Here is a 22,800-nt window from a genome sequence, read left to right as displayed (position 1 = left end):
CTTCCTATCACCCACATTGTGTTCAGTCCCACCGGTACTCCACTAACCCCTACATCCAGTCATTTCTTTTCAGAATGTCAACTCTCTGAAATTTCTTTCTTGGACTCATTGACTGCAAAATACTGTCTTCCAGACAAATTAATTTGAGTTTTTATATGTAGCTGTGGCTGTGTGGTAAGAAGTTTGTTTCCAAACCATGTGGTTCTGGGTTCGGTCTCACTACCTGGCAACTTGGGCAACTTGGGCCGACCAAAGCCTTGTGTGTGGATTTGGTTGGTGGAAACTGAAAGAAGCCTGTCATATATTTGTATATCTGTATGTGTCTTTGAATCTCTGTTTGTGCCCCACCTTTGCTTGACAACTGGTGCTGGTGTGTTTTCATCCCCGTAACATTAGTGCTTCGGCAAAAGATGCTGATAGGGTATTGGACTTTTTAGAAAAAAGCACTGGAGTCAGTTCATTTGACTAAAATTCTTCAAGGCAGTGCCCCAGCATGGCTGCAATCTAATGAATCGAACATATTAAAAATAAGATTGTGTGTGTGTGTGTGTATAATTAATGTGCAGAAATTAGGCACAGGTATGGCTGTGTAAGAAGTAGCCTTCCCAACTATGGCTTCAGGTCCCACTGTGTAGCACCTTCGGCAAGTGTCAACTGTAGTCCCAGGCTGACTGAAGCCTGCCATATGTGTATGTGAGTTAGTGTCTTCTTATTTTGATATTTTGTGATACTTGTCAATGATGATCATCATCATCACACAAGCAGTGACTGTATTTTTAATCTTCCATGGAAACCTGTTTAGCCATGGGAGAATATTACTCGACTTGGAAATGGGTGAGGGTCAGTGACAGGAAAGGCTCCCAGCCATAGAAAATCTGCATCAATGAATTACATCCAACCCATGCAAGCATGGAGAAGTGGATATTAAGCAGATGCTGATTGATGAAATTTGTATTCGGAAACCCACTCAACCACAAGAAACATCACACTGGTTGATCTGGCTGTTAGATGGGCAGGGCAAAGAAACTATCTTTTACTATACTGTCATGATTGTATGTTTATTTTCCAGTCTTAAATTTTAATCATATTGTTAGCAATTTTGTTGTAGGTGATCACACTTCTTATTGTAAAGCAGTCTGTATGTGGAATGGTGTCTCTGTTAAGCTGAAATGAACTGTCCTATCTTAAATGGTGCACAAGATGATCTGAAACGGTTTGGCCTTATGGCCATCTGTTGAATGATTCTTCAGTACTACCATTTCATGTGAAAACAAGTTTTAAATAAGAGTTACAAAATGATTTGAGGTTAAGATGTTCAGCTACTACTGATCACATGGTCTTCATATATGTTGTGCCAACTAAACAAAAACCATGCTCCATTCTACATTATTTACGTTCAACAGATATTTGTCCTCATCTTGTTTGTTAACACATTTCGGCTGATATACCCTCCAGCCTTCTTCAGGTGTCTTGGCGAAATTTCGAACCTGGGTTCTCATTCCTTAGGGTCCCCCCCCCCCCCCCCCGTGTTATTATCATTGTTCAGGTCACTGCTTGGAATCTTGGGATTAGTAGCCCGCACTCTTAACCACTATGCTATATATAGAACATGCTCCATTCTGTTTTTGCGATTGAATGATTAGCAATAGAAAAGACATCAAGCTATAAAAACAATTGTTCAAATATTCTAGCCAGGGCATACCTGTAAAATATTAATCTGCTAGTGTGGGTGCATAGTTACAGTTTCCTTTCCAACCATATCTTGGATTCAGTCCTATTATGTGGCATATATATATATATATATAAATAAAATGTGTTCTATGTGTACTCTTGTCCTGATATTACATGACGGTTTACAACCATCATACAGACAATATTGTTGGTTTTCAATCTTCCATGAAAAATGTGTCTGGCCATGGGAAATATCTTGCTTGGAAACACGTCAGGATTGGCTGCAGGAACAGCATTCAGCCATGGAAAAGTGGAGGTTAAATTATATATAGTAATGTTTATTGCCATCTAAACATGAGTGTTTTCTAAGAACAGACAATACTGCTATTTTCACCTCAGGAGGATGCCTCCTCCAGCTGGTTAATGGTGCACTTAACATCTATATATTGCAAGGGAGGAGAGAACTCCCAGCTACCAAGACCATCAGAGCTGGAGGAGGTGTCTTCCTGGAGTTAAAATAGCAGTGTTATCCATTCTTAGAGAACACCCATGTTTAGATAGCAATAAACATTACTTCTCAGTATAGATACTGTTTTCATCTCTTATAGAGATTTTCTTAATGAGCTACTTTATTTACTGCAAAATCAGTGACTGTGTGTCACTTATTTTCTATATATTGCAAGTTGGGGTGAACTACTTGTCTAGCAGAAGAGTATCCATCACCAAGGATGACCATAATAAGGTTGAAACTGCGTGGTCTGATGGTCTCGATAGCTGGGATAGTAGGAAGTTCTCTCTCCTCTTGCAGTATATATTGAGTGTGAAGCACATTGTTAGCCATCTTTTTCTTAATGAGCTAATTTGCTTGTTAATGTATATGTATGCTTTAATTCTTTTCCTTCACATGGATAACTATATTGTCTTTTCACTGTGCGTATGTGTATCCTTGGTTATCTATATATATAAAAATGAGAATGCCTGTCTGTCTGTCTGTGTGAATCTCTAAAACTCGAGAACTACGCAACCAATTTCATTCAAATTTTACACATGCCTTACTTAGGGTTCCAGTTGTGTTTTAGTCAAAAAAATTTTTTAACTTCTTGCAGAGTTCGAGCCCATGGCAACATAGTATCTCCTCCACTATTTAAGTATTACGTGTCAAAAGTGAAACAAAAACACTCATGTCAAATACTTTCACTTTAAAAATGAAACTATTCCACTAACTGAAACAATCACATTTCGATACTGTAATGACAGATACTTTCAGAGAAAGAGAGAGAGAGAGAGAGATGTATATGTATACATATAGATGTATATGTATATGTATAGATATAGATATAGATCTATATGCATACATGTATATGTATACATATGTGTAGATGTATATATATAGATGTACATGTAATATGTACACATATATACATATATATACATGCATACAGATATCTATACATATATACACCCATCACACACGTACACATGCACACAAACACACACATTAGTCATTTGTTTTCTTATCCAAAACTACGTCAAAAGTACTGAACGGATCTTTATGAAATTTGGAAATTATATTCTATGCATAACGGCCATATATTTTTGATGTTGATGAAATTTTAACCCGAACATAACAGATGAGCATTATTTGTAATTCAACGGTACAACAGTGTAAGACTACCCTTTCAGATATACTTACATTGTGATTTCTGCATATATGTGTATATATATATGTATATGTCAATGTTGATATGCGAAACATGTAAAGACCAGGATAATATAAAAATAGCATGGTATATATTCCCAAGGCACACTGACAATCCTTTGTCACTTTCCATAAGAACTGCAGTAAACTAATGATTGACTAATTGGAAAACCTAATTAAGAATGCTGTTGTTCACGAAATGTGATATAAAATATTAACTCTTTTGTTACCATATTTCTATTGAAATGCACCGCCTTTGTTTCAATCAGTTTTGAAAATAATAAAGACCTTAATGAAATAATTTTGTCATTATTAAACTGGTATTGGGAAAACAAGTTAACATGGAAGTTCTGATAAGGTTTCAGTTGAGATGGTTTTCAAAGAGGATGCCTGTAGCATAGAACTATGAGTGGTCTCATGCAGGTTGGTATCAAAAGGGTCAAGTACAACTACTATCACTGCTACTAGCATATCTGTGTGGTTGAAAAATTTGCTTCCCAGCCACATGGTTTCAGGTTCTATCCCACTTTATTATCTATAGCCCTGAGCTGACCAAAGCCTTGTGAGTGTATGGGAGCTGAAAGCAACATGTTGTGTGTATTAGTATCTCTTTGTTTTGACATTGCATGATAGTTGTGAATTAGCATGGCTATCATATGAGCATGTCCTTCACTTTCAATCTTCTATGAAAGCATGTCTGGCAGTGGGGAAATATTACCATGCTTGGAAGCAGGTGATGGTTTGCTGCACAAAGGACATCTACCTCAATGAATTCCATCTGACTCGTGCTGACATGGAAAAGAAGGAAGTAATAACAAGCATCAGTTATTTTAAATTGGTTCTAATAATAAAGTGGGGGCATCTCACAGATATCATGCGGCTGGACTGATAACCTATTCTGTGAAGCAGTAGCAGATCCTCTGTGTGGTTGTTCAAAACAACATTCAAATCTTCCCCAAATCATGCTTCACAAGGTACATTAGATAATGCTGGTCCTTAAATACAAAATGACATGTTTATATTGTATGAATGAATATATGCCCTGTTTAATCAAATCTTACTAAGTGTTAAATTTCAATAGCAATTACACATATTCAATCTTCACATCTATGCACATGTACACACACCTTACTTGTATATCCCTACAGGAACCTGCAAGCTATTTGTGGCAGCTGTTTGATCATTATTTTTCACACACGCACGCACGCACGCACACACACACACACACTCTACTGCTATCAGTAATAGCTGCTGTTCATGTTGGCTGTTTGGCTGCTTGTGTTTTTAGTTATCCATACCTTGCCTAGGCTATTATAACACATTTGAGACACACACACACACACACGCACGCACGCACGCACGCAAATTAGGTGTTTCCCAGTATTTAAAAAAACGTAATAAATAGGTGAGAATAGCATAGCATTTACTTTATATATTTAAGAGGCTTTGTTATTTTTTATGTGCTAGAAATAGCCAATCTCTCCTTGTGTACATATGTATATAGCAGTATAGGAACATACTAGGACTGTTGTGATTGTATGCTGACACTGCATTTTTGTTGTTGTTCATAAACTAAGCCATATGGTAGCCTAAAACTACTGGCAGTTGTATCTGGGAAATATTTAAATTAGTATTTCTGTAACAGTTTCTTAAAAAGGGTCCAGGAAGGTGTAACATTCATGCCTTTCCCAAGGGCATTAAGATGAGTGAATTGTAAACGTATTTGCTCATCTACGGGTGGTGGTAGTGGTAGTAGTAGTAGTAGTAGAACTACTTAAATTTGTGTCTGTAGGCTATCCCATTAATGGAGTGAGAAAGTAGTTATGGCACTTGTACCCCTGGGGGAAGGTATTGAAGACAGGCGAAAATTTAACCAGGGCCGTTGGAAAGATATTGATCGATTTAAGATGGATTTACTTGATTCATATTTATTTTATCAACTATTAACCCTTATAAAGGCAAAGTTGATCCCTTAGTAATCATGGCTTCTTTTGACCAGGTCAGTATTTGTAATGGAAGGGTTCAGTTGATGTAATTTATTACCATTGGTGGTACTTATTTTGATGTTATTTAAACTAAAAGCTTAAAGGGCATAGGACAGTACTGTCAGTTTAGCATTTTCCCCTAATTTGCAGGTGTACTATTGGAGATAATACTTGGTGAATAGACAGTCATTAAGTGTGCTGGATAGAAATCTTTGTGGTATTTGTTCTGACCGTATGTGCTCAGAGTTCAAATCCCTCTAGGGTCAACTTTGCCTTTCGTCCTTTCAGAATTGAAAAAAAAAAAAAAAAAAAAAGTACATTAATCTGGGGTAGTGAATTGACAGAACTGTGAGAATGTCAGGTTGAGTACCTTGTGGTATTTGTTCTGGGTTAAAATTCTACCCCATGACTTACTTGGGTAATAGGTTGCCTTGTTTAACACCACCACCAAGCACCTTGGTTGGCTTTGGCAAAGCCCACCATTTCGTAAGCTTCTAAGCATTCAAGCCAAGTCTATGGTTTGAGAGTACATTCCTCCCTCACCCCCACTCACCAGTCTCAAAGACCTTATATTCCTACGTGTCTTATATATATATATATATATATATATATATATATATATATATATAAATAAAACATCTTGCCCAAGGTCAAAACAAAATCTCTTGCAGCTAAACACAAACATGTATGAAACTTAGTGCCAGGTGTTGTCTTAATCATTACATCATTGCGTCAATTCATAGCAATAATTGATTTATGACTAGGCAGAAAATAGTTTTGCATGTGGAGAGTGGCTGAGTTGGCCTTAGTTTATTACTAGTATATTTATCAATTCTGATCTGTCACCATCATCAGCAGCAGCAGCATCTTTTAACGTTCACTTATCCTTGCTGGCATGGGTCAGATGGATTTTTCTGGTTGCCAGCTCTGAACCTGTTTCCAAGCAAGGTAATATTCCCCAGCCCCACCAACCTGACAGGTTTTTACAGAAGGTAAGCAAAGAACGCTGCTTGCACCATAGTGTCATTTCTTTGCAACTATCACATGGAGCAGTAACACACACACACATGTGCAATGGGCATCTTGGTTTCCATCTACCAAATTCATTCACAAGGCTTTGGTCAGCAGGGAGCTATAGTAAGAGACACTCGCCCAAGGTGCCAAAACCAAAAACCCATGCAAAGAAGCAAATTTCTTACTACACAGCTATAGCTGTGCCGCTAATAAATATCAGTAATGTAGAATTGATTTCATTTTAGAATGAAGGTAGTTGTTGGTCGAGTTGGTCCTAATAAAAATACATGCATGTAAAAATATCTGTGTAAACAGGAACTTGTTTTACATGTCATATTTGTTTGATTTATATTTTCTGCCTGCAGATTGCTTTATTGGTGTGTTAAAATGATCAAACTAAAGTAGTTCTGTCGAAACAGTTGTTTTGGTGGTGTTTGGATATTAAAGAAAAATTGTATGCTGTATTCATAACACTAGCTATGTCTCAGTGGCACTTCCATAATCATTGTTTTAATGTTTTTTGGTTTTTGTTTTCTTACTTTTCAACACTGTGTGTCTATTGTAATGCATATTTTTCCATCCATACAATTCTTCATGATCAGAATCCTGAAATATTATATCCTCACATTTTGCTCTGCCTGGGTTACCTCATATCGCCAATATATGCATCATGCTTATGCATTGCATGTATGCATAATATACTCCTCTTTCTTGTAACATCCCCCTTGCTAGTTAACTCTTTCTTGAATCTCAAAGATCCAAAGGAATTTGATCAATATTAGGTTTCAGTTAGGCTATGTAACTCAAGAAGAATTCTCCCCTTATACAAAACAGCTGAATGATCTGAGATAACATAAAATTTCAGTACCTTACCCAGAGCAAAGTATATGGCAGCTGGTCTGACTACTTCATCGGTAATCCAGCATTATGTTCCTTATACAGTAGAGCCATTGCAGCCATAGTGTGTGTTTTGGTATTTTAACAACAAGGACTTTTGGTTGTGGCACTCTGCTTTTCCATGCTGGCATGGGTTAGATGAGATTACTTCTTGAAGCAGTACTCCATGGCTGGATGTCCCTTTGTTTTGATATTAGCATTTCCCCTTCCCTGTAAGGTATTTTTTCTACTGGTTTTTACATGTACAAACTATTGGACATAAATGTCACTGGTTTCATTGTTTCACACATACATACATATCTATCCTCCCTTCTCTTTCTGTATGTGTTTCTGTGTAACAGATTTCCTTTTAGTTTTTTATTTACTGAATACCACTAACAATGCATTGGCCAACTTGCAAAGAAGACACCCAAGGTGTCACGTAGAATTAAACTTGAAACCATATGGTTGTGAAGCAATCTTTTAGACCACTCAATCATACTTGCTCTTGTATATACTCTTAGGATATAAATATATAACAGGTGCCCTGCTGATAGACTTTCTTTTTTCATGTATTTTCTTAGTATGCTGATAGAAACATCGATAGTGGGAAGCCATCAGCTGTTTTTGTATTTAGTCCACTTTTATTTTCCTTTGTATCATATACTTTTGTGATAGGCATAGTTTTAATTTGTATTTCATCAGCTGTTAGCATGTGAGTTTTTATATACATTTTGAAATCCTTCGTGTTTTTGTTTCATTAAAAAATACCATGTTCCTAGCCATTTTGCACAAATATTTTATATAGTCTTCAATATGGTGTGTGTTTTGTGTTATAGTCCCAGGTCAGTTCTAATTAAACAGTTGTGATCTTATATTTTCATTCAGCCACAGTATATTTGAGACTACATTTACCTTCCTCTTTTTATATTTTTTTAGAGCAGTGTTAGGACAGTAGGCTGTAGTCTTGGGGATATTTAGCTATTTCTAACATGTTTGATTACTGTGCAGGTGATACCTTGTTTGTTGCCTTATTTAGGCCCCCTTAGGCAGGGCTGACCATGGTTATTTGTATATGGTTTCAGGTGTACCTATGTTGTAGCCTTCTGTGAGCCTTCTTTGCTTACTGCAATGTCTGTCAGTTTCTGTTACCCTAACTTGAGGTGTTGGTGGAACGTGTTTCTACTTCATGTTGTTAGCTGCAACAGCCTTTCAGCAATTCGTGTTCATGTCAAAAATCTTTGTGCCTCTCTTGTAGAAATCTTTATAATGGAGATGGGTCAGCCTGTTACTCTTCTTCCAGTCACTACCTCTCCATAGAATATACCTGCAAGTGTTGATGGCATCTCTGATGTGCTGCCTTTAACACTGTAACTGTGCTTTTCATGTTTTTATGGATGTATTTAATCAGCTGGTCATACATGGACCTTGTCTTAACTGGATCTACTGGATCACAGATTACAATGCTGTTGTTAATGTTTTTCCATGCCTAAAAAAAAAATGTTATGTTTGTGAAGATGTTTTGTTGTTAAAAATTTACTAAATTGTTTTTTTCTTTTTCCTTTTTTAGAAACAAAAGTTATTAAAATTACACAAGATAAGAAAGTAGATGTGCCCAAGGTAAGTGGGTTACTTTACTTCAGTGTAAAACTACTGTTAACTGGCTATCTATTGCAGGCTGAACCTCGATGATCCAAAACTTTTAGGACTAGACAATGCACCATCTCTGTACAGGGCACATCATTTCACTTTGTTTCAGTTCGCTCAGCTGAAAATGTATATTAACAGCATCCAAGTGTTAACTGCAACGGACTTGTTGCCCATTTGTCCTATAGGTGTGTGTATCTACCCTCATCATGGTAGAAGAATGAGCATCGACATTGTGCAAGTGATGTTAGTTTCCAGTCTTCCATGGAAAGCATATTTGTTCATGGTGAAATATCACCTTGCTTTGTAATAGGTGGAGATTGGCAACAGGAAAGGCATCCAATTATAGAAAATCTGCCTCAACAAAATTCTGTCTGAACCATGCAGCATTGAAAAATGGGTGTTAAATGATGACAATGGATGATGCAACCATGCAGAGACTCTCTCATTGGCTTGTGTTTGTTTGGTTCTGTTTTTTTTTTGCATATTTGTTATGTGGTGGGTTACGTTGGTAGTGATTAGTGTGTTTGCTTTTTTATATTCATTTTTCCAAGCTAGCGTGTGTTAGACCATCTTATTGAGGCATTGCTTTACAACTGGATGCCTTTTCTGTCGCTAACCACTACTTATTTTTCATGTAATGGAGCTCTTATTTTACACAGCAATGCTACTGATTTGCAACTCAGCAATTTTTTAGAAGTGTACAAATGTAAACATATGTGCACATTCACAAAATCACTTATGATATATGTATACTGTGGGCTTGTCGCAGCTTCCATCTACCAAGTCACCTCAAAAGTCTTTGGCCAACCTAGGCAATGGGACTAAACCTGAAAACATGCTGGGGTGCAAACTTCTTAACATCTTAGCTAATGCCTGCAACTATTCATAATACAATCTATTGTCTGGTCTGAAAGCTTGATTGAAATCACTTTAATTTAGCTGATTCTGCTGGTAGTATCACAACATCTCATTACATTTTTTTCAAAAAGGATAATTGTGGTAATGCTGGCCCACCACCTTCAAGGTCAAAAGAGGTTTAATCAATCTCATTTCTTGTAGATTGGTGTTATTTTAATGACCTAGGAAGGGGGAATTAATAAAAAAAAAGTCAACTTGGATAGGATTTGAACTTGGCCTGCAGCCAAATGCTGCGGAATATTTTGTTCATCCACTGATGTATGTTTGTACAGGTTTCAATCACCTGACTATGGCCGTGCTGGAGCACCACCCTTATTAATAGATATGTATATTTTGGAGATTTTCTTTTACCTTCTTACAAAGCTTTGGTGGAAGGCTAAATTGCTGGACTGATTACTAAAAGCCAATGTACTGTCTTCTTAAGCATCGAACTGAAGGTAGATCTTGTTCTCTTATTGTCAGGGTTAGGGGTGTTTGTGATGAAAAAATAACAAAAAAAACCTTGAATATAACCATCATGTTGATAAATAAAACAATATTTAAAGAGTTATCTTATTTAAAATAGCTCAATGGGAAACAGGGTTAAGAGAAATGATTGACTGAATTTCTACTGAATAACGAAAATGCTCTACCCCTTTTACATTTCTCTTTAATTCCATTACTTAGTAAGATTTATTTATTTATTTCCAGTCTCGCCTCACACCAACACTGGCAGCGACTACAGATATGGATGGTTCTAATGGCTTTCATGATGACAATTGGCCTGCTTTAAGTGAAGTAACTGATGTAAGTTGGGTTTTTTGTTGTTTTTCTTTTCTTTCTCCTCTTCAATGCTTTTCTTTTTTTTAATCTCTTGGTTCAAAATCTCATCCCCTATCTTTTGAGTGTAAACCTTTCCCAGTCTTGTACTTCTTTCCACCATTTTAGTCTGAATTTGTCATAATTGCTTCACCATCAGATTCATTAAATTATTATATGTGATAATAAATAAATAATTTACATGCCTGCATTATTGCAAAATGTAAAAAATCCTTCAAAATAATGCAGAATTTAAGCTACATCATTTATGACTTTATATATTCGTTATCGTTTTCTTTTGTATCATGCTATATATTCTATGTTTTATAGAATGATGCATTAAGGAGCTTTTTTATTTGAGTACTACCAGATTACTTGAATCCATACATTGTGACACATATAGTTTACTGTGTTCAGATAAGATAGCATTTTCTTAAATGTTTTACAGCTTCAAGTTACAAAAAAATCAGCACGATCCTCTAACAACACACACTCTCCTGTACCATCATCAAATGGCCAGAATGACTCTGGAGGAGATGACAGTGCCAAAGAGAATAAGGAGAATGGTGCAGTTGCAGAAGATGCAAATAAGGGTGCTAAAAAGAAAGGTTTGTACAACTGTTTTAACTGAAAGTCCCAATATAGGTAATTTACTTCATGATAATTCCAAATTTCTATTTCAAGTTGTTCCACCTAACGCCATTTTTTGTTTGCCCAGCTTTTCAACAATGAATTTTTAATCAAGGAAAAAAGAGGAAAAGGAATTGGATAATTTTATCTCTAATAAATGAATGAAAAAGTACAGCAGTGTTTGTGTGTGTGTATACACTCAAACACATACACAAGGAGTTGGTGAAAAGTTCCTGGTTTTGGGTAAAAGAAACAAATGGGAGGATCAGTTAATTGTGTTTTTCAACATATTCCCCTCTCAGATTGACACACTTATTGCAGTGGTCCTTCAGTTTTTGTAAGCTCTGTAAACGAACTCTGAAGGCTGGACCTCCAGCCAGGCTTTTGTGATACTACAAAAGCTAGGAACTTTTCTGCATCCTTTCGTATATATAGGAGTTAGACTAGGGCCAAATGAAAGACTGATGTAAGAACAAAGTTCCTAAAAGATGAGTTGGTAACTCTTGTGTCTATAAGGTTCTGAAGTTAGCTTACTACAAGCTTTATTCCATCATTCTGTTTTAACAAAAATATTTTTATGCAGGATGCCGACAGAAATGGGTTCCACTGGAAATAGAGCCACCCAAAGTTCACGGTAACAGACGCAGTCGTAGCCAAGGCCGCAGAGGAGGTGCATCAACTGCATCAATTCCTCGTAGACCGATGGGAGATAAGTTGAAAAAAACAGAACCTGGCTCCAAAGGTAAGCATTTGATATACTTACATATTTCTTTATTTTTATTATCTGAATGATTTAAAAATTCAGTAGGTATCTGGTTCAGTGTTTCAATTTAGAGCCTGTAAAATAAGTACCTTTTCAGAAACTGGACTTAGTTATTGTAAAAGGAAGCTATTTGTTGGTGTAATGCAGTTGGTAGTGTCTTTAGAAAGATATACTTCCACAAGACAGTCTTGATTTACAGTCAATGCAACTTAGGTTCTCACATTTAGCTTCCGGTCATCTCTAGTTGAATAGACCCTCTGTTTCAGTTGTGACCATACTGCTTTTCTTCTGGAGAATGTACCTGTAATTTTTTTTTTTTTTACTAAGACTATAACTGCTATTTCTAGCATGCCAGCCAACTGTGTCATGGCATCCTTCATTGTTAACAGCTTGAAGTGCTTGCATGCTTGTCACAATCTCCACTGATTAATTTTTAGAGCATATTAAGGAAATTTGATATTACAAATATTTTATTGACATATTCAGGGGAGAGGAGCATTCTTTATTATTATTATTATTAATGTTTTATACTTTTTTCAGTCCCAGAGTCTGGCAACTGGAGAGACGGTATGGCACCACTCAGCCCAAAAGAAATGCAAAGATCTTACCGTGGCGGACGTCGAGGAAGGGGCCGTGGTCGTGGTGCTGGCGGAAGTGGACGAGGACGTGGAAGGGGTTTGTGTTCTTCATCTATGTATGTGTGCATGCATGTATGTATGTGTGAGTGTGTTTATTAAATCATGCATCTTTTAATACCACAGAGAATCCATACTGTCACCTATCTCGTTCCATTATTTACCTAGTTTATAGGTGAATTCACACATTTCTGTGCCTCTCATGAAATGTTTTATTACCTTCAGGCTTTAATTTTTCCATTTCCTAAACGTTTCCTGTCCTCTGTTGATTTGATTTTAATCTATCATTGAACAAGAACTAGGAGATCTATTGACCGAGAGATCACAATGTTGACTGAATTGTCTTTCATTCAACTTTGCATGGAACTAAGCATAGACACCATGCTGTTGTTTATTTGCAGGTTAGCCCTGGTCAAGCAGACCTATTATCAAAAGTATTCAAGCTATGGCCATCATGTTTTCCAAAACCCAAGACCATGTTATGCAATGTGCTATTTTATACGCTGGGAGGGTAGATTTAAGGGTGACTTAGCTGCTAGTCTATACAGGTTGTGTGACCATGTAGAGCAGCTGTTCCCAAACATTTGGGTTGAGTCAATGTAAGGGTTGTGATGATAAAATTTTGTACTTGTGAAACATTTTATAAAACATCAAATGTTCGTAAATACATTCAAAGGCATATTTACTTAAAATTTTTTTTAAAAAAATACACATTCTCCCAAATAATCACATTAATTGTATTTAATTGGGATATTTTTAAGAAAGGTGGTGTCGTGGACAATTGTTGATTAATTAAACTGGGTCATAATGATAAAAGGTTGGGAATCATTGACATTGAGCTACTATTATTGGCTCTATGTTTCCTTGATTTTAGCTCTTATTTTTTTATTATATAGTCATTACTCTAATGTTTCTCCCTTTAACCCTTTCACTAGGGTTTTCTCTGCATGATCCTTACCAATATGATCCAACAGCCTATTTCAATGGGACCATGTACTATGGCATTCAGTCTTATGACAACGCACAAGTGAAAGAATTCATCAAAAGTCAAATGTAAGTTCTTTCCATTTCCTTTTTCATCTACTTTACTTCTAAATTATTATTTAACCCTTTATTGTTTAAACCAGCCATATCTGGGCCAAATATTATTCTACCTGTTTTCTCTTAAAACTAGACAGATATGGTCTTTCATAGCTACCTTACAGTGTCATTTTAAAAATAAACAACCACATCATTGAAATCTCAAACCCATGAAATAATTCTGATTAATTTAAAATAGTGTGAATACATAAGCTTTACATTTAACAGAATAATTTGAATGTTAAAGGATTAATATTTTCTCCCCAATCCATTGCTTTCGACTTGGAATCTGTGTTACATTAATTATAATGGAATATTGACCGAAGATTCAACCAAGTGTTTTGTGTTACACTGTTTATATTATAATATTGACTGAAGAATTCATAACCTTTAAAATAGGTGTTAGTAACTGATTATAATTATTGACTGTCTGCACAAGCAAGTATTAGTCTGGAAAAGGATACTGAATTGTGTGTGCTGTTATGCCATGAAATGAAATAGACGTTTTAGTCAGATTTTTGTCAGAGTTATAATTTTGGAATTACCATGATACAAGCATGTGTGTATCTATCTGGAAGACTGATGTTAAATGATGATATATATATATATATCTTTGTATTTCTATTTTGCATCTTTTTTATTTTCAGAGAGTACTATTTGTCAGAAGATAACTTGAACCGGGATTATTTCCTACGGCAGAACATGGATCAGGACGGATGGATTCCTTTAACGCTCATCTCAACGTTCCGGCGAATTGCCAACGCCACTAAAGTTATGGATGTTATTATTGAGGTATGTTTCGAATTTGCTTCCTGTCTGATAATTCAGTGAAGGTGGAAAGTTTAGATCCGATTAGTTCTGATTCTGATAATATCAATGTGACATTTTGATAAAGGCCTGGAGTTTAGTATTTTAGGCCAGTAATTAATCAACTCCATTGTGGATTTAAAAAAAGTTAATTGCCGGCTCCAAGTCAAAAACTATCCATCAGCTTCAGCTACAACTCAGAAGTAAATTTGGTGGGATGTAAAATTTAATTTTGTTTAAATATTACCTTACAAAGAAATATTAGCCAATAGTCAGCTAGGATATATAACAGATATGTAGTACAGAAATATTGTGCTCATTATTGGGTTTCCACTGTCTTTGAGGAGTCACTTTAAAGCAAGTGAGCCCCAAAAGGTAAAATACCATAAAATATTGGAATTTACCAAAACCTTTGACAAAAACTACAAAATGCAAATAAATCAGTGCACACTACTTGTATGCATAAATATGCACACACATAAATAAATCACTAATTTCATTATGTAGAATTTGTCATTTACCTTACAGGTAAATAAAATGGGGCGGAGGGATGAAAATTAAGACATTTAAAAAAAATTATTTATAAATTCAAATTATTTCTTTGATTGAAAGTTGTATAATTTTGCCCAGTGGGAGCTTTTCTTTCCTAATGTAGGTTTTTTTGGCCGTTATTTCCCCCCAATGTAAGATTGGACTGAATTTAGGAAGGATATTTCTCTGGCAAGTTTCTTCTGTTTCCCCACAACAGTTATTTGTGAGATTAATAATTTGCTCTCGCATTGCAACATATGCTCAGAACTGCAAACAGTTGCATTGCTTTTGAGAGTTGCTGTTATTATTTCTTCAGTTATTTATATAAATAATTTTTAATTCCGTCATCTTTTCCTTACTACAGGCACTTCAAGACAGTGATTCAGTTGAATACTCTGTAGATTTGAATGCTGTTCGACCTAAAGAAGGTCCGTCAAAATGGCCTGTCTCGGCACCAGTTTTGCCTCCCAAAAGTAACCTTCACCCAGATGTTCCAGAATTTATTCCAGGCCAAACTTATGCATTCCCTGAACGCAGTATGTTGATTTTCTTTAAAAAAATTCTTTCAGGCTGCTTTGCAGCTGCTTTTGTGCTTTCTCTGAGTTCAAACCTACCAGAATCTCTCTCCTTCTCCTATTCATTTCTTACTCTCATTTTATTAAAGACTAGCAGAAATACCCGGCGTTGCCCGGGTTAAAGAGAATAATGAAATCTAAAAACGCCGTCTAGACTACGCATCATCTTTATATATAGAGATGTATATACACACACGTATATATATATGTACATACTTTCTTGCTGTTGTGATTATAACACCTCGTTGTAAACAATGTTCCTTGTTTTCCCTTGTGGAGCATATAGAAATAGGTTTTTTTTGCTGCCCACTCTTGAGCAGCCAACATACAGTTGTCCATGTGAGAAGCAGGGCTCTTCCAAGAGAAGACCAGCTACAGACAGTGTTTGACCCTGAGATTTGTTTATGGACATGGCAAGAGTCACACGAAGGGGGAATTGTAGTCTTCTGAATGTAAAAGGAATGTCTGCTCCTGATGGAGTAAGAGGAATTCTTGGAATAAAGACGTCATCCCCTTTTGCACATCCAGAAAGAATGGTAACCTCGATAACATGTGACATCATTTTCTTTATCACGAGTCATGTTCCATTGCAAAGTCTTGGTGGTTCCAGATTGCGGAGCAGCATAACAGACGTTCCAACTTTGTGATAATATGTGGGGAGGTAGTCCTGGAGGCTCCAACAAATTGAGAAATTCAGGAGGATAGTTCACCACTTCATTTGTATCTGGAACTGTATCAACAGACTTGTAAGTTTGAAGATTGCCGGGAAGAGAATGCATCAGGTGTTGATTAATTTTTGTAACAGCTACGTTTTTTGGAGCTAATATTGCTCTTTCACATAGCCAATTGTGATTTTGGTAGTTTTGTTTAAAGTTGGGAAAGACTTTGTGTTTGAGGTCATCTACAGAATTAACAACAGAACAAAATGCGTCTCATTTACTTGACAATTTATGCACCACATTGCAAAAATCACAATGTAAGTATATCTGAAAGGGTAGTCTTACACTGTTGTACCGTTGAGTTACAAATAATGCTCATCTGTTATGTTCGGGTTAAAATTTCATCAACATCAAAAATATATGAATTTTCATGGGAGTTATGGCCGTTATGCAAAGAATATAATTTCCAAATTTCATAAAGATCCATTCAGTACTTTTGACGTAGTTTTGGATAAGAAAACAAATGACTAATGTGTGTGTATGTGTGTGTGATGGGTGTATATATGTATAGATATCTGTATGCATGTATATATGTGTACATATTACATGTACATCTATATATATATGTACATGTATACATATACATGTATGCATATAGATCTATATATATATCTATACATATACGTGTACATATACATCTATATGTATACATATACATCTCTCTCTCTGAAAGTATCTGTCATTACAGTATCGAAATGGTGTACATATACATCTCTTTCTCTCTCTCTCTCTCTCTCTCTCTCTCTCTCTCTCTCTCTCTCTCTCTCTTTCTCTCTTTTTCTTTCTCTCTCTCTTTCTCTCTCTCTCTCTCTGAAAGTATCTGTCATTACAGTATCGGAATGTGATTGTTTCAGTTAGTGGAATAGTTTCATTTTTAAAGTGAAAGTATTTGACATGAGTGTTTTTGTTTCACTTTTGACACGTAATACTTAAATAGTGGAAGATATATTATGTTGCCGTGTGCTCGAACTCTGCAAGAAGTTAAAAATTCTGACTAAAACACAACTGGGACCCTAAGTAAGGCATGTGTAAAATTTGAATGAAATTGGTTGCGTAGTTCTCGAGTTTTAGGGATTCACACAGACAGACAGACAGACACACATTCTCATTTTTATATATATAGATAATGTCCATAATAATTCCATTGTTTTTCCACCAACATAAGTGGAATAGTTTTTTGCCAATTTGTTTTTTATGTAGTATTTAATCAATTCAAGTAATTCTTAAATATGTAAACCAGCAGTGGTTGCACACGTTTCCATTATGGCACATTTTACATTATAGTATTACACTAGCAACCTAGTTATTACCATTTACAATTATTTAGTATTCAGACTGGCCAGATCTGGCCTCCTACACTTACCCTACCCTACAATGTCGGTCTAAAATCAAGCAATCACATCATTGAAATCTCTGAGCTACAACATAATATATGATTTATTCTAAGCAATGTGAATAAATAAGCATTACACCTGACAATAATCTGAATGCTAAAGGATTAATAATTATTTCTTTTCACCCTTCTCAGTTCATCAGTATATCTTCCTCGCAAATATGTAAACCATTTGGCCAACTTTAACATAAGTAATTTCTGTTAAATTTGGTCTGCTTTCAAAAAGATAAGCACTGGTAAGGCATTCAGCTTGCTGACTATTCCGCAGTAATGGCATGAGCATGTAAATGAATTGCAACACTCAGCAAGTTTATTTTTAATTTGCTTACTAGATACTGAAGATAGCCATAGCCTGGGAGGAACTGAAAGCAAAGAATCTGAAGACACCAGCATAAATGAGGAAACTCCCAGTGAACCTACACCCGAAGGTGTTCCTTCAAACTTACTTACCATACCTCCTGTCGTCTCACAAAGTGCACCAGATTTACAGGCTGAATGGGTTCAGGTACGAAACCGCAAGAAATGTGCACAGAAAGAAAAACGAAGTCGAGAGGTAATTGTTTCTAATGCAATCATAACTTTACATATACATCTGAGTATGAGTTTTGCCTTTTAAATGATTATTATTTTATGTGAGAAAACGTGGTCTTCTTTCAAAATATATACCTTTGTTTGATAAAGGGGAATATCTATGATGATGCTTTTATAAACTTTTACATTTTTATAATAGTCAGCATTCCCTCTAATTTTTCCCAATACTGAGCAGAAATTTTAGAACTTGGAGCAAAAATATAAAATTCATCACTAATGGATAGCATTCACACTTTCATACAGCTTAATCAAGCATACATTTTAAAGTTAGAACGTCTGGCACAAACACAGTGACTATGTGGCCACACTCTTGCAGCAGAGATAGAGAGATAGGAAGTGTCATTTACACTCATTCTCTTCAAACCTCACTATGTTTGTAGATGATGTACATTGTTGCTAACATGAGTTGTTGTTCAGATCCAGAACAGCTCTGCCATTGAGTTGACCTATAATCTAAGATATTCCACCTAATACCAAAGTTAACAGAAACTGAAATCTACTAGTATTGAATTATTGAAAAAAGTACTATAAATTATCTGACACATTTTGTGTGAATATAACAACATAGATCTCAAGTTGCACAGTTAATGTAGCTTAGTATCTGTTCCTGTAACTACAAACAATTTAACATCATATCGTTAGGCTGCCTATGTTCTGGGTCACTCTGAAATTGCCATAGAGATTGTGGTTTGTTGAGTCTAATGATTTCCTCCTTAAAAGTAATGAATTTGTTTAATTGAAGTAAGTTTTTTTTTCCCCCCACCAGTGCTGATTCTTTCATTATTTCTTGACTGACATACATTCTGATTAAAGTTCACTAGCAGAATAGTCTTTAATATGATTAAGGACAACATATTCCTAACTTAATGTTTTTGTTCTCCCTCCCCCAAGTCAGTCCCGTTACAGCGACCTATGTTCTAGAGCATTCCAACCTTGATTGTTCCATCTTTTATTCAGACATAGTGTGTCTAGGACTGCATTGCTTCACCCAAGAAGTAAGGCAAGATGTGGCTTGAGGGAGGTTTTGCTGCTGTTTCTAGCAGGCTGGGTGACAGTTGGCTCCTTTAACCTGTTATTTTTCTTTTAAAAAAAAAAAAGATTTTTTTTTTTATTGTTGCTTCTATATACCTCATTAAACATTTTTTTCCTTTTCTTCTTTTCTTGGGTTTGTCTTAGCAGGATGATAAAGCTGATGATACAGAGCGAGAAGAGTTGAATTTTATGCTTGATGAAGAATTAGAGCAACTTGAAGTTGGACGACGCAACTGCTTCAGTGAATGGTCGGACAATTCTGATTTTCTTTCAAATTCTTCTAAACATTTAGCAAAGACCGTTAAAACAGCTCCTCTTCATAGTTAGACTGCATTTCCTTCCTGCACTCTTAGTTATCTGAGGACATATACATTTACTTCTCTATCCATCCATTTGTCTAACCAATACATAGATATATGATGGGTGTGGGGGGGAATACATTTGGACAAGAAGCAACTGACCTCTTTAAACCGTTTCATAAGAAATTGATGTCTAATCAACTTGCCATTACAAACAGCTTAGTTCTGTTATTCATTTTTCTGTCAGGTTAAGCTGTCTAATATAATCTACATCAAATCCTCACTGCTGTGTTTTATATATCATCTGTTAATGGACTTATTTCACTGAAGCAGTGTATATTCAGGTATTACATTGCTCATGGTTCAATTAGAAAAAAAAATGTTTATACAATTTACTTTTAGCCATTGGCCTAAATAGTGTTTTGGCCATTGACTAATTATGTCAAGCTTGAACCTCAATGATTTGGAAGATTAATGACTTCCTTTAACCTTCTAGCATTTAGATCGGCCATAATGTTGTTTCATGTTCAAACTGGCCAGATCTAGTCTCTCACACCTACCATACAATGTCATTCTAAAAATAACTATTCCACACCATCAAAATCTTGGAGTTTCAAGATAATGCAAGATTTAATTCAAAACAATGTGAATGAATAAACATTACATCTTACAGTAATCTGATTGTTAAAGGATTGATATTTCTGCTTCTAATATTTAAAAAATTAACTGGTTGTGAGGTCTGGGATAGAAAAGGTTCCACTGTTTTCTGAAGAACATAATCATTGATATATGTATATGTATAAACCCATAGTGTATCACACAATGTCATACAATATGGGTTTTCCCTTTTGAAATTGTTGATTTGGACTGCGATAGAGAGGTAAATGCTTTTTATCTCTGCTCCACCTTCAGCTTTTCTCTTCCTTGTACCACTATGCTCATTTTCACTTATTTAACCCTTTTAATACCACCCTACCTGTGACCACCATTGTTTCTATGGTACAAACTTTGTTTTCAAAGTGATTTAAATTAAAGCTTTCCTCTAGAACATCAAGTTATATTAAAACATGCAGTATATTCGATAGAACTTTGGTAACAAAAGGGTTAACATCTCACTCTATTCCTCTCTTCCATTGCTCGCTCACTCTCATTTTTTTCACACTCAATCATCTTTGCTCTTGTGCATTCTCATTTCTTCATCTCCTGGAGTGGTTTTTATAGTTTACACTTCCAAAGAACTTCTATGAACACAAACAATACCTGCATGTTTGCACGTGCATACATACATATGCTGTTTATTAACCCATTTGGAGAGCAAGTGCACAGATAGCTGTTTCAAAGATTGGAGTGCACTTGAATATGGGATCAATTGTATGCCACATGGAAATATCACATGCGCAACAATGCAGCACTGATTGCACAATGCATAGTCATTTTGGTTTCAGCTTGATATTTTCAACAGTTTTCGTTGCACATGGATTTTGATGAATTGCAAAATACTTGCATTTGGTTATAGCTTCTATTCCATGAGAATACAGCAGACTTGCATTGTGCTTACACCGGTGCAGGCACAGAAATTTGGTGTTAATTATTGGTGTTTTTATATGCAAACAGCACAGGGTACAACATGGCTCACATGTTGCTGATGTGTGAAAAAAGACACACTGTTGTTTGCATAACATATTGTGTGCAAAACATAACTCAAATATATTTATTGCACTAAAGGACCCAGAAAGGGGTCTTGTGCTCTTTTCTTCCCTCCACTCTGTTATTTTCTTTTTCAGTTGAGATAAATATCACTTTATTATTCTTCCATTATATTTTCAAAGAAAAATAAAGTTTTGGTTTATTTGTTTTATTTCGTTTGTTTTCGTTTATAAATTTACATTCTTTTTTTTTTTGAATTGGAAGTATATATAGATGACCTTGGTATTGTTATTCATAGCCTGAACCTGTCATTGGCAGAAGCTTAAGAGCTCATAATGGCCTGAGTGTAGAACTTGGTAAATAACCTCAATCCCTGCTAAAAGAATTGCTTTCCTTGTGAACAAATTACTTCATTTTGAATCCCATAATCCATTGGGTTGATGAGTCATCATTGAAGACTGACAGTTTTTAAATGGTGTATCTGGCACTGGTCAACCTAGTATACTCCATCTCTTCAAACTAAACAATGGAGGGTTTCAGCATATTCTGTACAGTTATATGGTGCTTTGCTTTTTGCATCAGTCCATGATACTTAGTTTACAAAGTGGACTCAGTTTTACCAAGATGTCAGAAAGTGCTAGTGATTGAGTGTGACTTCTGTTCATAGACAGGCTTCCGGTTATCGAGGTCTTATCCTGCTTATCAAGCTTGAGGAATAAGTACAATTCAAAACATAAGAAATGCATTCTTCATATTGAACACATGTCAAATGTTTGATTTTGTACACTGTTGCCACATATGTCAGCCATAGAAACAGTATCATATATGATGTCTACTCAATCTGGACATTTTTCTTAAATCAAGCTTTATCTTTTTCTTTTAACTTTTTTTTTCTTTGCAGAAAGTTATTATTGTTAAATCTATGTAGACCTGAAAATTTATTATTAGAGCAACAAGTTCGTAGGAATAATGTGAAACTACACAAAATGCCATGCTGTGTTTAGTCCTAGACTTACATTTTACAACAGTTATTCCTTACTCTTAAGGGCCATTTAAACTAGAAGTCTGCCCTGATCCAGCTGATATTCCATCTTTGAGTACCCTATCTTTTATTCATACATAGTGTGTCTAAGACTACATTATTCAATGTGCCATACCATTAATTAAGGTGGTAGGGTGTGACTTGAGAGAGATCTTTGTATTTCTAGTATAACAATTGATAACACAGAGGTTTCTTAATTTGTTTATTCTGTGTCAGTGATATATTGTGGTCTGTATCTTAATAATGAAAAACTGATTAATTAAAGTTTACCAAATCCATAGAAATTCTTCATTATTTTCATAGTTATTGGTAACACATGAACTCCATATTTTATGAAAGATATAATCACAAAATGGTTAAGAAATTATTATTTTCACCTAGTGCAATGATGTGACCTTTCTAAACCTTTTATGTCCAAAAGTCACCACTGACCATTTTGGAAGGG

At 35.5% G+C, this 22,800-nt stretch overlaps 1 protein-coding gene across 16 annotated transcripts in view; it reads left to right on the top strand.

The window, feature by feature from the left end:
- The window catches only part of LOC106881367 (la-related protein 1), a 65,894-nt gene that overhangs the window by 29,481 nt on the left and 13,613 nt on the right, over positions 1 to 22,800 (top strand). For 4 of the 16 annotated variants that reach the window (XM_014931727.3, XM_089354913.1, XM_089354910.1 and 1 more), the window contains exons 3-12: positions 8,816 to 8,865; positions 10,504 to 10,599; positions 11,060 to 11,219; positions 11,825 to 11,983; positions 12,545 to 12,679; positions 13,614 to 13,692; positions 14,367 to 14,511; positions 15,422 to 15,593; positions 18,077 to 18,297; positions 19,512 to 19,615. In XM_014931727.3, coding sequence (XP_014787213.1) covers positions 8,816 to 8,865; positions 10,504 to 10,599; positions 11,060 to 11,219; positions 11,825 to 11,983; positions 12,545 to 12,679; positions 13,614 to 13,692; positions 14,367 to 14,511; positions 15,422 to 15,593; positions 18,077 to 18,297; positions 19,512 to 19,615 — 1,321 coding nt within the window. Of the gene's footprint in view, positions 1 to 8,815; positions 8,866 to 10,503; positions 10,600 to 11,059; positions 11,220 to 11,824; positions 11,984 to 12,544; positions 12,680 to 13,574; positions 13,693 to 14,366; positions 14,512 to 15,421; positions 15,594 to 18,076; positions 18,298 to 19,511; positions 19,616 to 22,800 lie in introns of all 16 variants that reach the window. The other 12 variants (XM_014931726.3, XM_089354911.1, XM_089354912.1 and 9 more) reach the window with 3 other exon arrangements.

Source organism: Octopus bimaculoides, chromosome 7 (assembly GCF_046866305.1).
Source record: "Octopus bimaculoides isolate indiv1 chromosome 7, ASM4686630v1, whole genome shotgun sequence".
Classification (NCBI taxonomy): Eukaryota; Metazoa; Mollusca; class Cephalopoda; order Octopoda; family Octopodidae; genus Octopus; species Octopus bimaculoides.
This window is presented reverse-complemented; position numbering and strand designations above follow the sequence as displayed.